This window comes from Dendrobates tinctorius, unplaced genomic scaffold (assembly GCF_039654945.1).
Source record: "Dendrobates tinctorius isolate UK_male_01 unplaced genomic scaffold, ASM3965494v1 ptg000274l, whole genome shotgun sequence".
Classification (NCBI taxonomy): Eukaryota; Metazoa; Chordata; class Amphibia; order Anura; family Dendrobatidae; genus Dendrobates; species Dendrobates tinctorius.
This window is the reverse complement of record NW_027361941.1, coordinates 2,498,539-2,518,043: the sequence shown is the minus strand read 5'-3', so window position 1 is coordinate 2,518,043 and position 19,505 is coordinate 2,498,539. Positions and strand designations below refer to the sequence as shown.

At 49.1% G+C, this 19,505-nt stretch overlaps 1 protein-coding gene across 1 annotated transcript; it reads left to right on the top strand.

Annotated features, from left to right (window-relative positions):
* The first annotated feature begins 16,402 nt into the window (after positions 1–16,402).
* LOC141072542 (oocyte zinc finger protein XlCOF29-like) lies at positions 16,403–18,314 on the top strand. Its single transcript, XM_073559810.1, has 3 exons — positions 16,403–16,459; positions 17,811–17,960; positions 18,090–18,314. Exons 1-3 carry the CDS (start codon positions 16,403–16,405, stop codon positions 18,312–18,314), a joined length of 432 nt encoding a protein of 143 aa, XP_073415911.1.
* Positions 18,315–19,505: the final 1,191 nt, after the last annotated feature.

Below are 19,505 nucleotides of genomic sequence, written 5' to 3'. Positions count from 1 at the left end.
CCTGCGGCAAATTGTAGAGTGAGATTAGCTTGCTGGATATTTTTGTCACATGGTGCCGGTGGTGGGATAACTAAGATAAGCCCCAACGGTGCCTGTGATAGCCGTGTGCCGGCATTGTGTCACGTCCCTCCGTCCGCTGATACACCCGTGTCAGTGGTGGGATTGTGACATAGTGGTGACACAGGGTCCGCTGTCCGTCGCGTTTTGGTGGCAGCGGGACCCCCGTTAGTCGTCGCCCGTAAGTGGACGAACGGCCGTGGGCTGTTCGTCACATATTGGTGGCAGCGCGGTGGGATAATCCTAGAGCATTAGTGATTTGGTTTGAGCAATCATTCCTCTCACTAAAGACCTGCACGGTTCCTGCGGGAATCCTGCATCATAGGTTTTGGAGAACAGACTCAGTGGTTACTAGTACTGAGACATTAGTGTGTACTTGCAAGTATCCCCCTCCCGTTTCTTCGTTTTTCTTTTTCTATCTTTTATTTGGCAACCATGGCGGCGATGACAGTGGAGTGATATCAGAAGCAGAAAAAGAACACCCTTGCTGGGTTATGCGCGTACCGAGGCATAGACGCCGCAGGCGGAACCAAAGATCAAATGATCGCGGCTCTAGTGCAGCTGGACAACGACCAGAATCCAGCGAGCGCAGAAGTTGGCCCAAGTTGCCATGGGGCTGCAGCAGAGGCTCCACTCCTGAGCGCTGGCCCCACATTCAACCAGAACGGGGTGGACCCCTATCTGCAAATGGCCTTGGACGAACTCCCCGCCGAAGACAGGGATGGGCGGGTGAGGCTGATCCAGCAATATCGGCAGGAGGCCCAAGCCGAACGTGAGCGCCAAGCTGAGGCTGAGAGAGCCGAGCGCCAGGCGCAGAGGGCCCATGAACTGGAGGTACTCCAGCGGGGTGGGAATGCCCCCACAGCCCGAAGCAGTGAGCCCAGCAGCGTCCAGACTCCTAAACCCCAGCCAGAGCATTTTCCCGTGATGGAAAAGGATGGGGACTTGGACACATTTCTGCGAGCCTTTGAGAAAGCCTGCAGACAGTACCAGCTGCCTAGAGACCAATGGGCAAGGTACTTGACCCCAGGGCTAAAAGGCAAAGCCCTGGAGGCATTTGCTTCTCTTCCGCCAGAAGCCGATGACGACTATGACGCCATAAAGCAGGCGCTGATCGCCAAATACCGGCTGACACCTGAGGTATACCGAAAGAAGTTCCGTCACCTCCAACGTGGCCCACATGATAGCTACAGTGATGTGGTGCAAGGACTCAGGACCCACTTTGACCAGTGGATCCATGGACTGTCCGTTGAAACCTTTGAGCAGCTACGGGACCTGATGATCAAAGACCAGTTCCTGCATCTCTGCCCAGCTGAGGTCCGACAGTTCATCCTGGACCGCGAACCAACGAACGCGGACAAAGCGGCGCAGATCGCCGACAACCACGAGGCCAACCGGACGCCCGAGACGCGGAGGCCAGTCGCCACCAGCTGGAAAGGGGGTAAGCCAGCAACCAACCCCAATGCCCCAGCTAGCCGTCCCTCCGGAGGCCCTGTCCCTGTTGCCAACAACAGGCCGGCTACTGACAGTCGCCTGTGTCACCACTGCAAGCGGCCTGGTCACTTCTCTTACACCTGTCCGGATAGGCAGAGGAACCCCCCAGCCAAGGCCCCCGGGCCCAACGCCTCTGTTCTTTTGGTGGGAGGTGTGGTTGGGAGGGCTGACGACAACATTCAACCTGTCCAGGTGGGGGCCCGTCTTGCTACAGGCCTCAAGGACACCGGGGCTGAACGAACCCTCATCCGTCCTGGACTGGCGGCCCCTGAAGAGATTGTTGAGGGGAAAACCTTGACTGTCACCGGGATTGGAGGCACCCGTTGTCCCTTGCCAGTGGCACGAGTTTTTCATGATTGGGGTGCCGGGAGCGGGTTGAGGGAGGTGGGAGTGTCTGAAAATTTGCCCACTGATGTTTTATTGGGGACTGACTTGGGGAGGATGGTTGCATACTATGTCCCTGACACCCTTCCCCAAACTGATAATGAGGGTAACGTTAACCCTGATGATGTTGATGATGGGAAACTGAATGTGTTACCTGCTAATGCCTTGATGAGTAATGATGCAACTAACAACCATTCTTTCCCAAGGTATGATGCTGATGCTGATGTGAATGTACCAAAGCAAACTGATAACCATTCTTTTCCTAGGAATGATGATGTTGATATATCTGTGCCGACTGAACCCGTTAACCCTTTCTTTGAAACGGTAGATGTGTCCACAGGTACCGAGGTGCTCAGCCCCGTCACTCTGCGGAGTGAGACGGCTGAGGAACCCCTGGCAGGAGCAAGCAACGGTGCTCAAGAGAATGGTGAGGTGCATGGGGACCATGAGGAAGGTACTGCCATGCAGCTGACCAGTGCCACCAAGGAAGGTAACTGGCCCATAAGTAGCACTGCTCCTAAAGTGTTGGGGGTGGATGGGGAGGGAGAGCCCAGGGCAGCACCGGCTGGTGGGTCTGTAGAAATCCCCAGGGAGACAGCATACATAGCAGCTGTCACACGCAGTCAGAGTGCCCAGATCGCAGGTAACGCACTGTCTTCTGGACCCTCTGCTGCTACAGGAGAGACTGAACCAGAGGTGAACCCAGAGCTGGTTCCAGAGGGTCCCAGTAAAGGAGGTACCCTGACGTCACTTCTGGCAGCCTCCAGCATGGAGTTCCAGGCTGCTCTGCACTCAGATGCCAGCCTGGAGAAATTGAGAGGTCTCGCCGAGACGCCCACCTCCAAGCCTGATAAGGAGAGGGTGTTCTGGGAACGAGGAAGGTTGTACCGGGAGACAGTACCCGGAGATCCTAAAAAGGAGTGGTTGAGGGAAAGACAGCTGGTCGTCCCCTATCAGTTCAGAACCGAGTTGTTGCGGATTGCCCATGAGATTCCACTCGCTGGACACTTGGGGATCAGCAAAACAAAGGCACGGCTGTCTCAACACTTCTATTGGCCCAAGATGGGGACAGATGTAACACACTACTGCCGCTCCTGCGCCACCTGTCAAAAAGTGGGTAAGGCGGGGCCTGCTCTTAAGGCTCCCTTTATTCCTTTGCCGGTGATAGAGGAGCCTTTCCAGAGAATCGCGGTGGACATTGTAGGACCGCTGTCCGTCCCCAGCAGCTCCGGAAAGCGATACATTCTCACCGTGGTAGACTACGCTACCCGGTACCCAGAGGCAGTAGCTCTGTCTTCAACCAGGGCAGATAAGGTGGCTGACGCACTGGTGACCATCTTTTCAAGGGTAGGATTTCCCAGGGAGATGCTTACCGATCAAGGGACCCAATTCATGTCTCGCCTAATGGAGGCTCTCTGTGAGAAAATGCAGGTGACGCACCTGGTATCGAGTCCGTATCACCCACAGACTAATGGTTTGTGTGAACGCTTCAACGGTACCCTCAAACAGATGCTCCGCATTCTGGTTGAGACCCAAGGGCGCGACTGGGAGCGGTACCTCCCACACCTGCTGTTCGCTTACAGAGAAGTTCCGCAGGCCTCGACCGGGTTCTCCCCCTTCGAGCTCCTGTATGGCAGGCGAGTCCGGGGACCCCTTGGGTTGATAAGAGAATCCTGGGAATATGAGCCAAACCCCACAGAAGTGTCCATCGTGGATTATGTCATGCGCTTCCGTGACAAGATGCAGACCTTGACGCAGTTGGTGCATGACAACATGACGCAGGCTCAGGCTGACCAGAAGCACTGGTACGACCAGAACGCCCGGGAGCGGACCTACCAGGTGGGCCAAAAGGTGTGGGCGCTGGTCCCTGTACCAACGGATAAGCTTCAGGCAGCCTGGGAAGGCCCGTACGTCGTCCACCAACAGCTCAACCCGGTCACCTACGTGGTCACGCTTGACCATGCTCGGGGTAGGCGCAAGGCCTTTCACGTCAACATGCTGAAGGCACACTACGAACGTGAAGCTTGCATCCTACCGGTCTGCAATCTGCCAGAGGATGGGGAGGAAGATTCCCTCCTGGACATGCTGGCCCAGGCCAAGGCCAATGGGTCCATTGAGGACATGGAGATAAGTGGTTCGCTCACCGTGTCCCAGCGGTTGCAGTTGATGGCCACCCTGAAACTCTTCCGGCCCGTGTTCACCAACCAACCGGGGAGGACGGAGTTAGCGGTTCATGAGGTGGACACCGGGAATCACGCCCCATTACGGCGAACACCTTATCGGATCTCTGAAACGGTGCAACAAGTCATGTGCCAAGAGATCGATGAGATGTTAAGGCTGGGGGTGATTCGACGGTCAAAAAGAGCGTGGGCTTCACCTGTAGTCCTTGTGCCTAAAAAGGATCGAACCACCCGGTTCTGCGTGGACTACAGGGGGCTCAACGCCATCACAACCTCTGATGCCCACCCGATGCCGCGCATCGAGGATCTGCTCAAGCGGTTGACAAACGCCAACTACATATCCATCATGGATTTGAGTCGGGGATACTGGCAGATTCCCCTGAGCCCTGAGGCGCAGGAGAAATCCGCCTTTATCACCCCCTTTGGACTGTACGAGTCCACGGTCATGCCCTTTGGCATGAAGAATGCCCCTGCCACTTTCCAGCGGATGGTCAACCACCTGCTTCGGGGACTGGAGGAGTACGCAGTGGCGTACTTAGACGATATTGCCGTCTTCAGTTCTACCTGGGAGGAACACCTTCAGCACCTCCAGGAGGTGCTCAAGCGTCTTCACAAGGCAGGCCTGACCATCAAGCCGGGGAAGTGCCAGATAGGCATGCACAAGGTCCACTACCTGGGGCACCGGGTAGGCGGGGGTTCCATGAGTCCGGAGCCAGAAAAGTGGACGCAATCGTGTCCTGGCCCACCCCCAGGACCAAGAAACAGGTGAAGTCCTTCTTGGGCACTGCAGGGTACTATAGGCGGTTCGTACAGGACTATAGCGCCCTTGCCAAACCCTTGACTGACCTCACCAAGCAGAGGCTACCCCAAACAGTCAACTGGACAGATGACTGTGAGGCGGCTTTCCAAGCTTTGAAAGCAGCCCTGTGCAACTCTCCAGTGTTGAGAGCAGTTGACAGCAGTCGCCCGTTTCTGGTACAGACCGACGCCAGCGAGTTTGGCCTCGGTGCTGTGCTTAGCCAGGTCGACTCGGGGGACCAAGAGCACCCCGTGTTGTACCTGAGCCGGAAACTTTTGCCGAGGGAAGTGGCATACTCGACCATCGAGAAGGAGTGTCTGGCCATGGTGTGGGCACTGCAGCGTTTGCAGCCCTACCTGTACGGGCGCGCCTTCACGGTGGTAACTGACCACAACCCTCTGAGCTGGTTGCACACAGTGTCCGGAACCAATGGAAGATTGCTCCGCTGGAGCCTTGCCCTTCAACAGTACGATTTTACTGTAAAACACAGGAAGGGCAGTGAAAACGGCAATGCCGATGGGTTGTCCCGCCGGGGCGAACCCGCTGAGGTGCGCATGGCAGATTACCGAGAGGTAATGCCTCCTTAGCGCCCTCTTAAGGGGGGAGGTGTGATGTACAATGTCTGCAAGATATGTTTTCTGTTGCAATGTGCTAACAAATCCTCCATCCTAGGACATTGTAAACTGTCAGTAGTAGGAATTCCTTCCCCCCAGGTTTTATCAACCCTGCCACTTCCTCTGGAAGAGCAGGAATGTTAATTAGCTAGACCATCTTCCTCACACCATTTGGCTTCTCTCAGCTGAAAGAGAAAAATGCGGGAAAAAGGTCTTTGTTTGAAATAAAACTTTAAGAGCCTGCCCTGCGAAAACCGTACCAAGTAGAGATATGAAAATCATATTTTTGTAACCTGAGCGGTCCCAGCTTCGAGACCACGTATGTTTCGAAGTTCTACCCTGTCCAGAACATGAGATAGGATTTGCGCCCAAATGGATGGTCATATCGCATAGATGTTTGATGTTTTCTTGATAGGCTCATTACGCTGGGAAACATGAAACCACTGATGAGTCCATACCAGCTTCTCCCATAAAGTTATAGCTAATCTAAGTTTTGTAGCCAAAACATAACTTGGATAAGAGGGGTGGGATCAACCCAGAATGCACCTCTCTGTGATGTCACATAGGAAAGTCTATAAGGCATTCCCTGGCAGAACCAGCTCAGAACAGCTGCAGAGTCCGTGCTGACAAGAACTCAGATGAGCGGAGAAGTGCAGCTCCGCCTCCACCCACCTTAGCCGCATGGTCTGCCTAAGGAACAATATGGAACTGTGAGTGTAATCTCTTTGTTTTCTCCACTTTTATTTTATACCTGTACTGTACATATTTTATGTCTCAATTTTATAGCAACTTTTATCTGTAATCACTGTCCTCTTTCGGAAAATAAATGAAATAATTATTTAGATCTGTCTCTATGCTCTAAGACTCGAACTATACGCCTTTGATAGATAATCGCTACTAATTCAAGGGGTTTGCCACGGACCCTCTTAATTTAACACTGTGAATTAAGTAACCGTGACTGGTGGCAGCGCGTTGTGTACGGCTATTACGGCTTGCTGGCAGTACAGAAGGATCTTATATTGCTGAATAAGGGTCTGCGGCCACAGCATTGATAATTCCCTTACTGCAGAAGCCTAATTGCCGGTTCACAACAGGCAGCCCGTCCGGCGACCAATTATCCTAGGTGCAGTTCCCTGACTGACCTGAGGGTAAGGGGGGCGCCGGAGAGCTGCGAGTTCCAAAGTGGAACTGAGAAAGTGGGATATACATAAATCCCCGCAGTACTTGGAAGATTGATAGCAGTGGTGGGGCATCCAAATTAAACTCCCCCTGCGGCAAATTGTAGAGCGAGATTAGCTTGCTGGATATTTTTGTCACATGGTGGCGGTGGTGGGATAACTAAGATAAGCCCCAACGGTGCCTGTGATAGCCGTGTGCCGGCATTGTGTCACGTCCCTCCGTCCGCTGATACACCCGTGTCAGTGGTGGGATTGTGACATAGTGGTGACACAGGGTCCGCTGTCCGTCGCGTTGTGGTGGCAGCGGGACCCCCGTTAGTCGTCGCCCGTAAGTGGACGAACGGCCGTGGGCTGTTCGTCACATATATCATACAGTGTATAGGGGAGCATCATACAGTGTATAGGGTAGCATCATACAGTGTATAGGGGAGCATCATATAGTGTATAGGGGAGCATCATACTGTGTATAGGGGAGCATCATACAGTGTATAGGGGAGCATCATACAGTGTATAGGGGAGAATCATACAGTGTATAGGGAAGCATCATACAGTGTATAGGGGAGCATCATACAGTGTATAGGGGAGCATCATACTGTGTATAGGGGAGCATCATACAGTGTATAGGGGAGCATCATACTGTGTATAGGGGAGCATCATACAGTGTATAGGGGAGCATCATACAGTGTATGGGGGAGCATCATACAGTGTATAGGGGAGCATCATACTGTGTATAGGGGAGCATCATACTGTGTATAGGGGAGCATCATGCAGTGTATAGGGGAGCATCATACTGTGTATAGGGGAGCATCATACAGTGTATAGGGGAGCATCATACTGTGTATAGGGGAGCATCATACTGTGTATAGGGGAGCATCATACTGTGTATAGAGGAGCATCATACTGTGTATAGGGGAGCATCATACAGTGTATAGGGGAGCATCATACAGTGTATAGGGGAACATCATACTGTGTAAAGGGGAGCATCATACAGTGTATGGGGGAGCATCATACAGTGTATAGGGGAGCATCATACAGTGTATAGGGGAGCATCATACAGTGTATAGGGGAGCATCATACAGTGTATAGGGGAGTATCATACTGTGTATAGGGGAGCATCCTACAGTGTATAGGGGAGCATCATACAGTGTATAGGGGAGCATCATACTGTGTATAGGGGAGCATCATACTGTGTATAGGGGAGCATCATACAGTGTATAGGGGAGCATCATACAGTGTATAGGGGAGCATCATACAGTGTATAGGGGAGTATCATACTGTGTATAGGGGAGCATCCTACAGTGTATAGGAGAACATTATACAGTGTATAGGGGAGCATCATACAGTGTGTAGGGGAGTATCGTACAGTGTATAGGGGAGCATCATACTGTGTATAGGGGAGTATCATACTGTGTATAGGGGAGCATCATACAGTGTATAGGGGAGCATCATACAGTGTATAGGGGAGCATCATACTGTGTATAGGGGAGCATCATACTGTGTATAGAGGAGCATCATACTGTGTATAGGGGAGCATCATACAGTGTATAGGGGAGCATCATACAGTGTATAGGGGAGCATCATACAGTGTATAGGGGAGCATCATACTGTGTATAGGGGAGCATCATACTGTGTATAGGGGAGCATCATACAGTGTATAGAGGAGCATCATACTGTGTATAGGGGAGCATCATACAGTGTATAGGGGAGCATCATACTGTGTATAGGGGAGCATCATACAGTGTATAGGGGAGCATCATACAGTGTATAGGGGAGCATCATACAGTGTATAGGGGAGCATCATACAGTGTATAGGGGAGCATCATACTGTGTATAGGGGAGCAACATACTGTGTAAAGGGGAGCATCATACAGTGTATGGGGGAGCATCATACAGTGTATAGGGGAGCATCATACAGTGTATAGGGGAGCATCATACAGTGTATAGGGTAGTATCATACTGTGTATAGGGGAGCATCCTACAGTGTATAGGGGAGCATCATACAGTGTATAGGGGAGCATCATACAGTGTATAGGGGAGCATCATACTGTGTATAGGGGAGCATCATACTGTGTATAGGGGAGCATCATACAGTGTATAGGGGAGCATCATACAGTGTATAGGGGAGTATCATACTGTGTATAGGGGAGCATCCTACAGTGTATAGGAGAACATTATACAGTGTATAGGGGAGCATCATACAGTGTATAGGGGAGTATCATACAGTGTATAGGGGAGCATCATACAGTGTATAGGGGAGCATCATACTGTGTATAGGGGAGTATCATACTGTGTATAGGGGAGCATTATACTGTGTATAGGGAAGCATCATACAGTGTATAGGGGAGCATCATACAGTGTATAGGGGAGCATCATACAGTGTATAGCGGAGCATCATACAGTGTATAGGGGAGCATCATACAGTGTATAGGGGAGCATCATACAGTGTATAGGGGAGCATCATACTGTGTATAGGGAATCATCATACAGTGTGTAGGGAATCATCATACAGTGTGTAGGGGAGCATCATACAGTGTATAGGGGAGCATCATACTGTGTATAGGAGAGTATCATACAGTGTATAGGGGAGCATCATACCGTGTATAGGGGAGCATCATACAGTGTATAGGGGAGTATCATACAGTGTATAGGGGAGCATCATACTGTGTATAGGGGAGTATCATACTGTGTATAGGGGAGCATCATACAGTGTATAGGAGAGCATCATACTGTGTATAGGGGAGCATCATACAGTGTATAGGGGAGCATCAAACAGTGTATAGGGGAGCATCATACTGTGTATAGGGGAGCATCATACAGTGTATAGGGGAGCATCATACTGTGTATAGGGGAGCATCATACAGTGTATAGGGGAGCATCATACAGTGTATAGGGGAGCATCATACTGTGTATAGGGGAGCACCATACAGTGTATAGGGGAGCATCATACTGTGTATAGGGGAGTATCATACTGTGTATAGGGAAGCATCATACAGTGTATAGGAGAGCATCATACTATGTATAGGGGAGCATCATACAGTGTATAGGGGAGCATCATACAGTGTATAGGGGAGCATTATACTGTGTATAGGGGAGCATCATACTGTGTATAGGGGAGCATCATAAGTGTATAGGGGAGCATCATACTGTGTATAGGGGAGCATCATACTGTGTATAAGAGAGCATCATACAGTGTATAGGGAGCATCATGCAGTGTATAGGGGAGCATCATACAGTGTATAGGGGAGCATCATACTGTGTATAGGGGAGCATCATACTGTGTATAGGGGAGCATCATACAGTGTATAGTGGAGCATCATACTGTGTATAGGGGAGCATCATACTGTGTATAGGGGAGCATCATACAGCATATAGGGGAGCATCATACAGTGTTTAGGGGAGCATCATACAGTGTATAGGGGAGCATCATACTGTGTATAGGGGAGGATCATACAGTGTATAGGGGAGCATCATACAGTGTATAGGGGAGCATCATACTGTGTATAGGGGAGCATCATATAGTGTATAGGGAAGCATCATACTGTGTATAGGGGAGCATCAATAAGTGTATAGGGGAGCATCATACTGTGTATAGGGGAGCATCATACTGTGTATAGGGGAGCATCATACTGTTTATAGGGGAGCATCATACAGTGTATAGGGGAGCATCATACAGTGTATAGGGGAGCATCATACTGTGTATAGGGGAGCATCATACAGTGTATAGGGGAGCATCATACTGTGTATAGGGGAGCATCATACAGTGTATAGGAGAGCATCATACTGTGTATAGGGGAGCATCATACAGTGTATAGGGAAGCATCATACTGTGTATAGGGGAGCATCATACAGTGTATAGGGGAGCATCATACAGTGTATAGGGGAGCATCATACAGTGTATAGGGGAGCATCATACAGTGTATAGGGGAGCATCATACAGTGTATAGGGGAGCATCATACAGTGTATAGGGAAGCATCATACAGTGTAGAGGGGAGCATCATACAGTGTATAGGGGAGCATCATACAGTGTATAGGGGAGCATCATACAGTGTATAGGGGAGCATCATACTGTGTATAGGGGAGCATCATACAGTGTATAGGGGAGCATCATACAGTGTATAGGGGAGCATCATACAGTGTATAGGGGAGCATCATACTGTGTATAGGGGAGCATCATACAGTGTATAGGAGAGCATCATACAGTGTATAGGGGAGCATCATACTGTGTATAGGGGAGCATCATACAGTGTATAGGGGAGCATCATACAGTGTATAGGGGAGCATCATACAGTGTATAGGGGAGCATCATACAGTGTATAGGAGAGCATCATACAGTGTATAGGGGAGCATCATACAGTGTATAGGGGAGCATCATACAGTGTATAGGGGAGCATCATACTGTGTATAGGGGAGCATCATACAGTGTATAGGAGAGCATCATACAGTGTATAGGGGAGCATCATACTGTGTATAGGGGAGCATCATACAGTGTATAGGGGAGCATCATACAGTGTATAGGGGAGCATCATACAGTGTATAGGGGAGCATCATACTGTGTATAGGGGAGCATCATACAGTGTATAGGGGAGCATCATACAGTGTATAGGAGAGCATCATACTGTGTATAGGGGAGCATCATACAGTGTATAGGGGAGCATCATACAGTGTATAGGGGAGCATCATACAGTGTATAGGAGAGCATCATACAGTGTATAGGGGAGCATCATACTGTGTATAGGGGAGCATCATACAGTGTATAGGGGAGCATCATACAGTGTATAGGGGAGCATCATACTGTGTATGGGGGAGCATCATACAGTGTATAGGGGAGCATCATACAGTGTATAGGGGAGCATCATACTGTGTATAGGGGAGCATCATACTGTGTATAGGGGAGCATCATACAGTGTATAGGGGAGCATCATACTGTGTATAGGGGAGCATCATACAGTGTATAGGGGAGCATCATACTGTGTATAGGGGAGCATCATACAGTGTATAGGGGAGCATCATACAGTGCATAGGGGAGCATCATACAGTGTATAGGGGAGCATCATACAGTGTATAGGGGAGCATCATACAGTGTATAGGGGAGCATCATACAGTGTATAGGGGAGCATCATACTGTGTATAGGGAAGCATCATACAGTGTATAGGGGAGCATCATACTGTGTATAGGGGAGCATCATACAGTGTATAGGGGAGCATCATACAGTGTATAGGGGAGCATCATACTGTGTATAGGGGAGCATCATACAGTGTATAGGGGAGCATCATACTGTGTATAGGGGAGCATCATACTGTGTATAGGGAAGCTGTACAGGGGGGAAACTCATGACATTATTAAATGTAAAGTGTGCACTTATTGTTATAGGGAACTCAGGTAACTCTGACTGTCAAAGGGACACAAATGGCGCTATTACTTTCTAGGGGACAAAATATGGGCACTGTTTCCGAGAGTTGCTTTAGAATTTAGAGATCACAGAGAACCACACAGCAGGTACAGTTAAAGGGACACATACAGCAGCAGCGGCTCAGCATTGGGATATCAGCAGGGTAAGGAGTTTGTGCAGGTAGGGAGTAGTCCCATTGGTGACAGTGCTGAAAATATGAGACATGAAATGTATCTTTGTTGTAATCTCTGCAGACGAGTCCTGGCTGGAAGAAGTTGTCATGTTGGTCTGGGCCAGATGGAAAAGTGAACGATTCCATCAGAAAGAACGTCAGCTGTAAGTCACCATCTGTAACTGTGCTGTGATCTCTTATACGGTATGTTGTGTAGGACGGGTATCTACCACTCACTATGTGGCGGCAATATCAATATTGGTCTTTATTTAGAAATTATATTCAGCAACAGCGCGGTCCTCTGCTGAGGTTCTCCTCCACTATTACTGTGCGTCACCGAGTTGTAATCAAGGTTACCTGGTTGGGGGCTCACTCAGAAGTTTCGCCCCCCCCTGAACCAAAACCCTAGCTACGCTTCTGCTCACTGATCTACTATGCTATAAATTCTCCACAAAATGATAAAGAAATTGAAGTATATGTTACAGTGGGAGGAGGATCTGGGGTTTGAACAGTCAATTGATGAATGGTATCGTAGCTGTGACACCATATCAGAAGGTAGTCACCAGACTTCCCTTGTGGAGACCTCCTCAAAACTATTGCACAGAGTCTATTATGTACCAGAAAAAATTCACAGCATTTTTCCTAAAATCTCAGGAGACCGTTTTAGGGGCTGTGGAATATCTGGTGACATGAGACATATTTGGTGGTCTTGTACGGTGGTTTCTGGGCTTTGGGAGAAGGTGAAGCGTCTGATAGCACAGATGTATGGTGGACCGGTTGTTCTGGAACCTTCTACCCTTTTACTGGGAACCAGGCCTTCCCGGCTTCCAGAAAGCTTTCAGAAGCTAGTAAACTACTTATGTATGGCCACTAAAATCCACATTGCGGCAAAGTGGAAGTCGCCCTCACTGTCAATATCTATGGTGAAAGAGAAGATGAACAACATTAGAATCATAGAATCGTAGAGTTGGAAGGGACCTCCTGGGCCATCTGGTCCAACCCCCTGCTCAAAGCAGGATTCGCTAAATCATCCCAGTCAGATGTCTGTCCAGCCTCTGTTTGAAGACTTCCATTGAAGGAGAACTCACCACTTCTCGTGGCAGCTTGTTCCACTCATTGATCACTCTAACTGTCAAAAAGTTTTTTTCTAATATCTAATCTGTGTCTCCTCCCATTCAGTTTCATCCCATTGCTTCTAGTCTTTCCTTGTGCAAATGAGAATAAAGTTGATCCTTCTACAATGTGACAGCCCTTTAGATATTTGTAGACAGCTATTAAGTCTCCTCTCAGTCTTCTCTTTTGCAAACTAAACATTCCCAAATCCTGCAACCTTTCCTCATAAGACAGGGTTTGCAGACCGGTCACCATTCTGGTCGCTCTTTTCTGAACTTGCTCCAGTTTGTTGATGTCTTTTTTAAAATGTGGTGCCCAAAACTGGACACAATATTCCAGATGAGGTCTGACCAAAGAGGAGTAGAGGGAAATAATGACTTCACGTGATCTAGACTGTATGCTTCTGTTAATACATCCTAGAATTGCATTTGCCTTTTTTGCTGCTGCATCACACTGTTGACTCATATTCAGTCTGTGATCTATTAGTATGCCTAAGTCTTTTTCACATGTACTGTTGCTTAGCCCTATTCCTCCCATTCTGTATATGCTTTTTTCATTTTTATTGCCCAGATGTAGTACTTTGCATTTTTCCCTGTTAAAAACCATTCTGTTTGTTGCTGCCCACTTCTCCAGTTTATTTATATCTTTTTGAATCCTCTCTCTCTCTTCTCTAGTATTAGCTATCCCTCCTAGCTACAGGACTGTGTGAGAAAGGGATTTATTCTACAAGAAAAGCTGGGGCCACAAATGAGAATAACATTTTTAACAGGGAAAAATGCAAAGTACTACATCTGGGCAATAAAAATGAAAAAAGCATATACAGAATGGGAGGAATAGGGCTAAGCAACAGCACATGTGAAAAAGACTTGGGTATACTAATAGATCACAGACTGAATATGAGTCAACAGTGTGATGCAGCAGCAAAAAAGGCAAATGCAATTCTAGGATGTATTAACAGAAGCATACAGTCTAGATCACGTGAAGTCATTATTTCCCTCTACTCCTCTTTGGTCAGACCTCATCTGGAATATTGTGTCCAGTTTTGACACAGATTAGATATTAGAAAAAACTTTTTGACAGTTAGAGTGATGAGTGGAACAAGCTGCCACGAGAAGTGGTGAGTTCTCCTTCAATGGAAGTCTTCAAACAGAGGCTGGACAGACATCTGACTGGGATGATTTAGCGAATCCTGCTTTGAGCAGGGGGTTGGACCAGATGGCCCAGGAGGTCCCTTCCAACTCTACGATTCTATGACTTTGTTCTCACGTTTTGTAGGAGGGTTCGTCTGACTCCATCTTATGTTATCAGTATAAGTGCGAGAGATGAGAGACCGACGACTGCAGTTTTACCGTGTGTGTCCGGCGTCAGTTCTACAGTGTGAGAGATGCAGGGTCTGTGACCGAAGCTGGGGGTATACGGGTGTATACAGCATACACAGAGGGGTCTGTGACCGAAGCTGGGGGTATACGGGTGTATACAGCATACACAGAGGGGTCTGCGACCAAAGCTGGGGGTATACAGGTGTATACAGAGTACACAGGGATCTGTGACCGAAGCTGGGGGTATACGGGTGTATACAGCATACACAGAGGGGTCTATTATTATTATTATTATTTATTGTTATAGCACTATTTATTCCATGGAGCTTTACATGTAAGGAGGGGTGTACATAATAAAAACAAGTACAATAATGTTAAACAATACAAGTCATAACTGGTACAGGAGGAGAGAGGACCCTGCCCGCGAAGGCTCACAATCTACAAGGGATGGGTGATAATACAGTAGGCGAGGGTAGAGCTGATCATGGTCTATGACTGAAGCTGGGGGTATACGGGTGTATACAGCATACACAGGGGGGTCTGTGACCAAAGCTGGGGGAATACAGGTGTATACAGCGTACACAGGGATCTGCGACCGAACCTGGGGGTATACGGGTGTATACAGTGAACACAGGGGGCTGTGACCGAATCTGGGGGTATACGGTGTATGCAGCGTACACAGAGGGGTCTGCGACCGAAGCTGGGGATATACGGGTGTATACAGCATACACAGAAGGGTCTATGACTGAAGCTGGGGGTATACGGGTGTATACAGCGTACACAGGGGGGTCTGTGACCAAAGCTGGGGGTATACAGGTGTATATAACGTACACAGGGGTCTGTTACCGAAGCTGGGGATATACGGGTGTATACAGCATACACAGAGGGATCTATGACGGAAGCTGGGGGTATATGGGTGTATACAGCGTACACAGGGGTCTGCGACCGAACCTGGGGGTATACGGGTGTATACAGCATACACAGGGGTCTGCGACCAAAACTGGGGATATATACAGGTGCATACAGTGAACACAGGGGGCTGTGGACGAATCTGGGGGTGTACGGTGTATACAGCATACACAGAGGGGTTTGCAACCAAAGCTGGGGGTATACGGGTGTATACAGCATAAACACAGGGCTCTGAGACTGAAGCTGGGGGTATACGGGTGTATACAGTGTACACAGGGGTCTGCAACCAAAGCTGGGAGTATACGGGTGTATATAGTGTACACAGGGGTCTGCAACCAAAACTGGGGATATATACGGGTGCATACAGTGAACACAGGGGGCTGTGGCCGAATCTGGGGGTGTACGGTGTATACAGCATACACAGAGGGGTTTGCAACCAAAGCTGGGGTATACGGGTGTATACAGCATAAACACAGGGCTCTGAGACTGAAGCTGGGGGTATACGGGTGTATACAGTGTACACAGGGGTCTGCAACCAAAGCTGGGAGTATACGGGTGTATATAGTGTACACAGGGGTCTGCAACCGAAGCTGGGGGTATACGGGTGTATACAGCGTACACAGAGGTGTCTGCGACCAAACCTGGGGGTATACAGGTGTATACAGCGTACACAGAGGGGTTTGCAACCAAAGCTGGGGGTATACGGGTGTATACAGCATAAACACAGGGCTCTGAGACTGAAGCTGGGGGTATACTGGTGTATACACTGAACACAGGGGTCTGCGCCCAAAGATGGGGGAATATGGGTGTATACAGGGCACACTGAAGGGTCTGCGACCGAAGCTGGGGGTATACAGAGAACACAGAGGGGTCCACACAAACATGGCTCCGCTCCACACACCTTGTACACACACGGCTCCGCTCCGTACACCTCGTACACACACGGCTCCGCTCCGTACACCTCGTACTCACACGGCTCCACTCCGTACACCTCGTACACACACGGCTCCACTCTGTACACCTCGTACACACACGGCTCCTCTCCGTACACCTCGTACACACACGGCTCCGCTCCGTACACCTCGTCCACACACGGCTCCGCTCCGTACACCTCGTACACACACGGCTCCGCTCCGTACACCTCGTACACACACGGCTCCGCTCCGTACACCTCGTACACACACGGCTCCGCTCCGTATACCTCGTACACACGCGGCTCTGCTACATCCACCCTGTAAACCCCTCCTGATCCCACAGAAACTTCCCCTCATCCAGCACCATGACAACCAGCACAGCAGAGTCCTGCACACACTGAGGCCCCTGATCATGTGACCCCTGACTCCTCCCCTCCTGTGACCTCATCACAGGTCCTGTGCGCACAGAGCAGCTGTAGAAATCTCCGGCCTCGGGGGTCTCACCAGACTTCGCTCTTTTCTTGCAGGGGCCGCAGTGGATTTCATCCTGGATCCATAGAGCTGAATAGAGGAGCGATGTTCCTTCACTCTGATGGGAATTGATGGTGACGTTTGTCCAACGTCCACGTTACCGAGTAAATCCCCCCAGGACTGCAGCCGGTAAAGACCCCGATATCCACAGGTGTCCCCTCTAATTGGGGGAAAGGGATAGAAAAGCCTCTTATCCCGAGGGGAAACCCTGTACATGGAGACATCGGCCTCAGATCTCTCCTGTCCTGTTCTTCCAGAAAAGCCTCAAACTTCTGTGTGTGACTCAGAGCTGAGATCTAACGTGAGAGAAGATTCCAGTGCGGGGAAGACGGGAAACCTTCATATAGACGGCCGGTGGGGATGGAGGCAGTGACCGACTCTGGCCAAATCTGTCTCTAGAGCCGCAGTAGGAGATGAAGATGTCGTCCTCATCATGAAGGAGTTATTTCTCATGTCGCGTGTAATGAATATCTCCTGCAGTATTGCTAATGCCGATTCCAGTGTCGGTAATGAGAGGAGAATTAGCGTTATGGAAGATGAGTCTATGAGGAACGTGTTCAGCTGCCGACTCCGAGGAGGAAACTGCTTGTTGTCTGTGGCCTAAATATATAGGTTTTATTAGTAGATGTCAGGGAAGAAAACTAAACCCTGTAAGATAATAAATCTCCTCATATGTTTCCCTTATTATCTCCAGTAAGTGTATTATTACACAGGATTCTTATGATGTTACATCGGATCATCTTCTTCTCATTCAGGTCTCTACAATATCGGATCCTCTCAGTGAAGATCTTCTACAGAAGAGAATTTTCCTGATTTACCCATCAAGGATGGATATGGACAGAGACAAGATGGTGGAGAGGATGTTACACCTCACCCTAGAGATCCTCTTCCGTCTCACTGGAGAGGTGAGAGATTCTGATGACGTCACATTACATCATTCTTATCTATGGGAATAACAGATGGACAGAACTGGAGAGGTGAGGACTCTGGAAATGTCTGTAGTGAGATTTATTAATGTGTCTCTCCATAACCAGGATTACACAGTGGTGAAGAAGACCTCTAGTGATCGCTGTCAGGACCCTGTGTCTGAGGGATGGGGAAGACCCCTGAGCCCAATCACGGGGCCTCCACCTCACCCCCTGATCCATGAGGACATCAATGACCAGAAGATCCTAGAACTCATCTACAAGATGATGGAGCTGCTGACTGGAGAGGTGACACTGCTGGGAATGCTGGGACATTATACAGTAACACTATGAAGGGATGGGGGGATGACGGTATCATTGTATGTGTCAGGTTCCTATAAGGTGTCAGGATGTTGCTGTCTATTTCTCCATGGAGGAGTGGGAGTATTTAGAAGAACACAGAGATCTGTACAAGGACGTCATAATGGAGGTTCCCCAGCCCCTCACATCTCCAGGTAATAGACAGGACTAAATACACACGGCCTATAATTATCTGTATGTAGAGAATTAATTCAGTCCCTGTATGTGTTTCCTCCAGATCTATCCAGTAAGAGGACAACACCAGAGAGATGTCCCCGTCCTCTTCTTCCACAGGACTGTAAACAAGAAGATCCCAGTGCTCCTCAGGATCATCAGGTAGATGGAGAGAAGGTGTCAGGAGATCTCCCCTATGATGTGTAGACGGCTGTGAAGGTCTTGTGCTCAGTCTTGTTTTATCCTCCAGTATTATATGTTTTATACTTGTGTAATGAGAACGGTGGAGATGGCAGGATTAGAGCTGGTCATAGATGGGACTTCTCCATCTGTCTGTGACTTTTACAATATTTGTTTCAGGGTGAAGATCTGACCCATATTAATACTACAGAGACATATGTGAGGGGTGATGAGTGGTGTAAAGCGGAGATTCCCACATATGACTACCCAGGTGAGTAGTAACCACTGAATGCAGAGAAGTCACAGATTCCTCTCAGTCACCGGCTGTGGCTGCTTTATCGGTGGTGTAGTCCGGCCGTATTACCATGATCACCATTTTGCCTCTAGACCACAACATTCTCCTCCACCCAAAACTGCTCAAATTTCTTTGGGCATTGAAAGCCCTTTTCTATAGAACTTAGAACCTGGAGGATCCATCCACCTCAAAATGCTGACCGTTACCTGCCCAGATCTGTAACTATAAAGCCAAATGACAGCGTACGTAGAATGTGCTGACAAGATAGAAAATCACTTGAAAAAAAAATTATGATGGGCCCTATGAGAAAGCGGAGGGTAATGATGCTGTTGGCTTCCTAGATCCCTGAGATCTTATCGGATGAATCTCCGTTCTCTCCCTCCTGTGCTGCTGAATGTCTCATGGTTCCTAGGGATGAGCGAGTATACTCGTTAGGATTTGGTACTCGCAGTACTCCAATCCTGGCGAGTATTTCACAACTCTCCTCTCTAAGCTGTGCGTGGCTGGTGGCTGTAATATACATTTATTCCCACCTG

Excerpts from the sequence above, each read along its gene's own strand:
- LOC141072542 (XM_073559810.1), top strand. The coding sequence starts at position 16,403 with ATGGGGGAATATGGGTGTATACAGGGCACACTGAAGGGTCTGCGACCG. Across the intron at positions 16,460-17,810 it reads GTCTGCGACCGAAGCTGGGG|GTCTCTACAATATCGGATCC; the intron begins GTATACAGAGAA and ends CTTCTCATTCAG. Across the intron at positions 17,961-18,089 it reads TCTTCCGTCTCACTGGAGAG|GATTACACAGTGGTGAAGAA; the intron begins GTGAGAGATTCT and ends CTCCATAACCAG.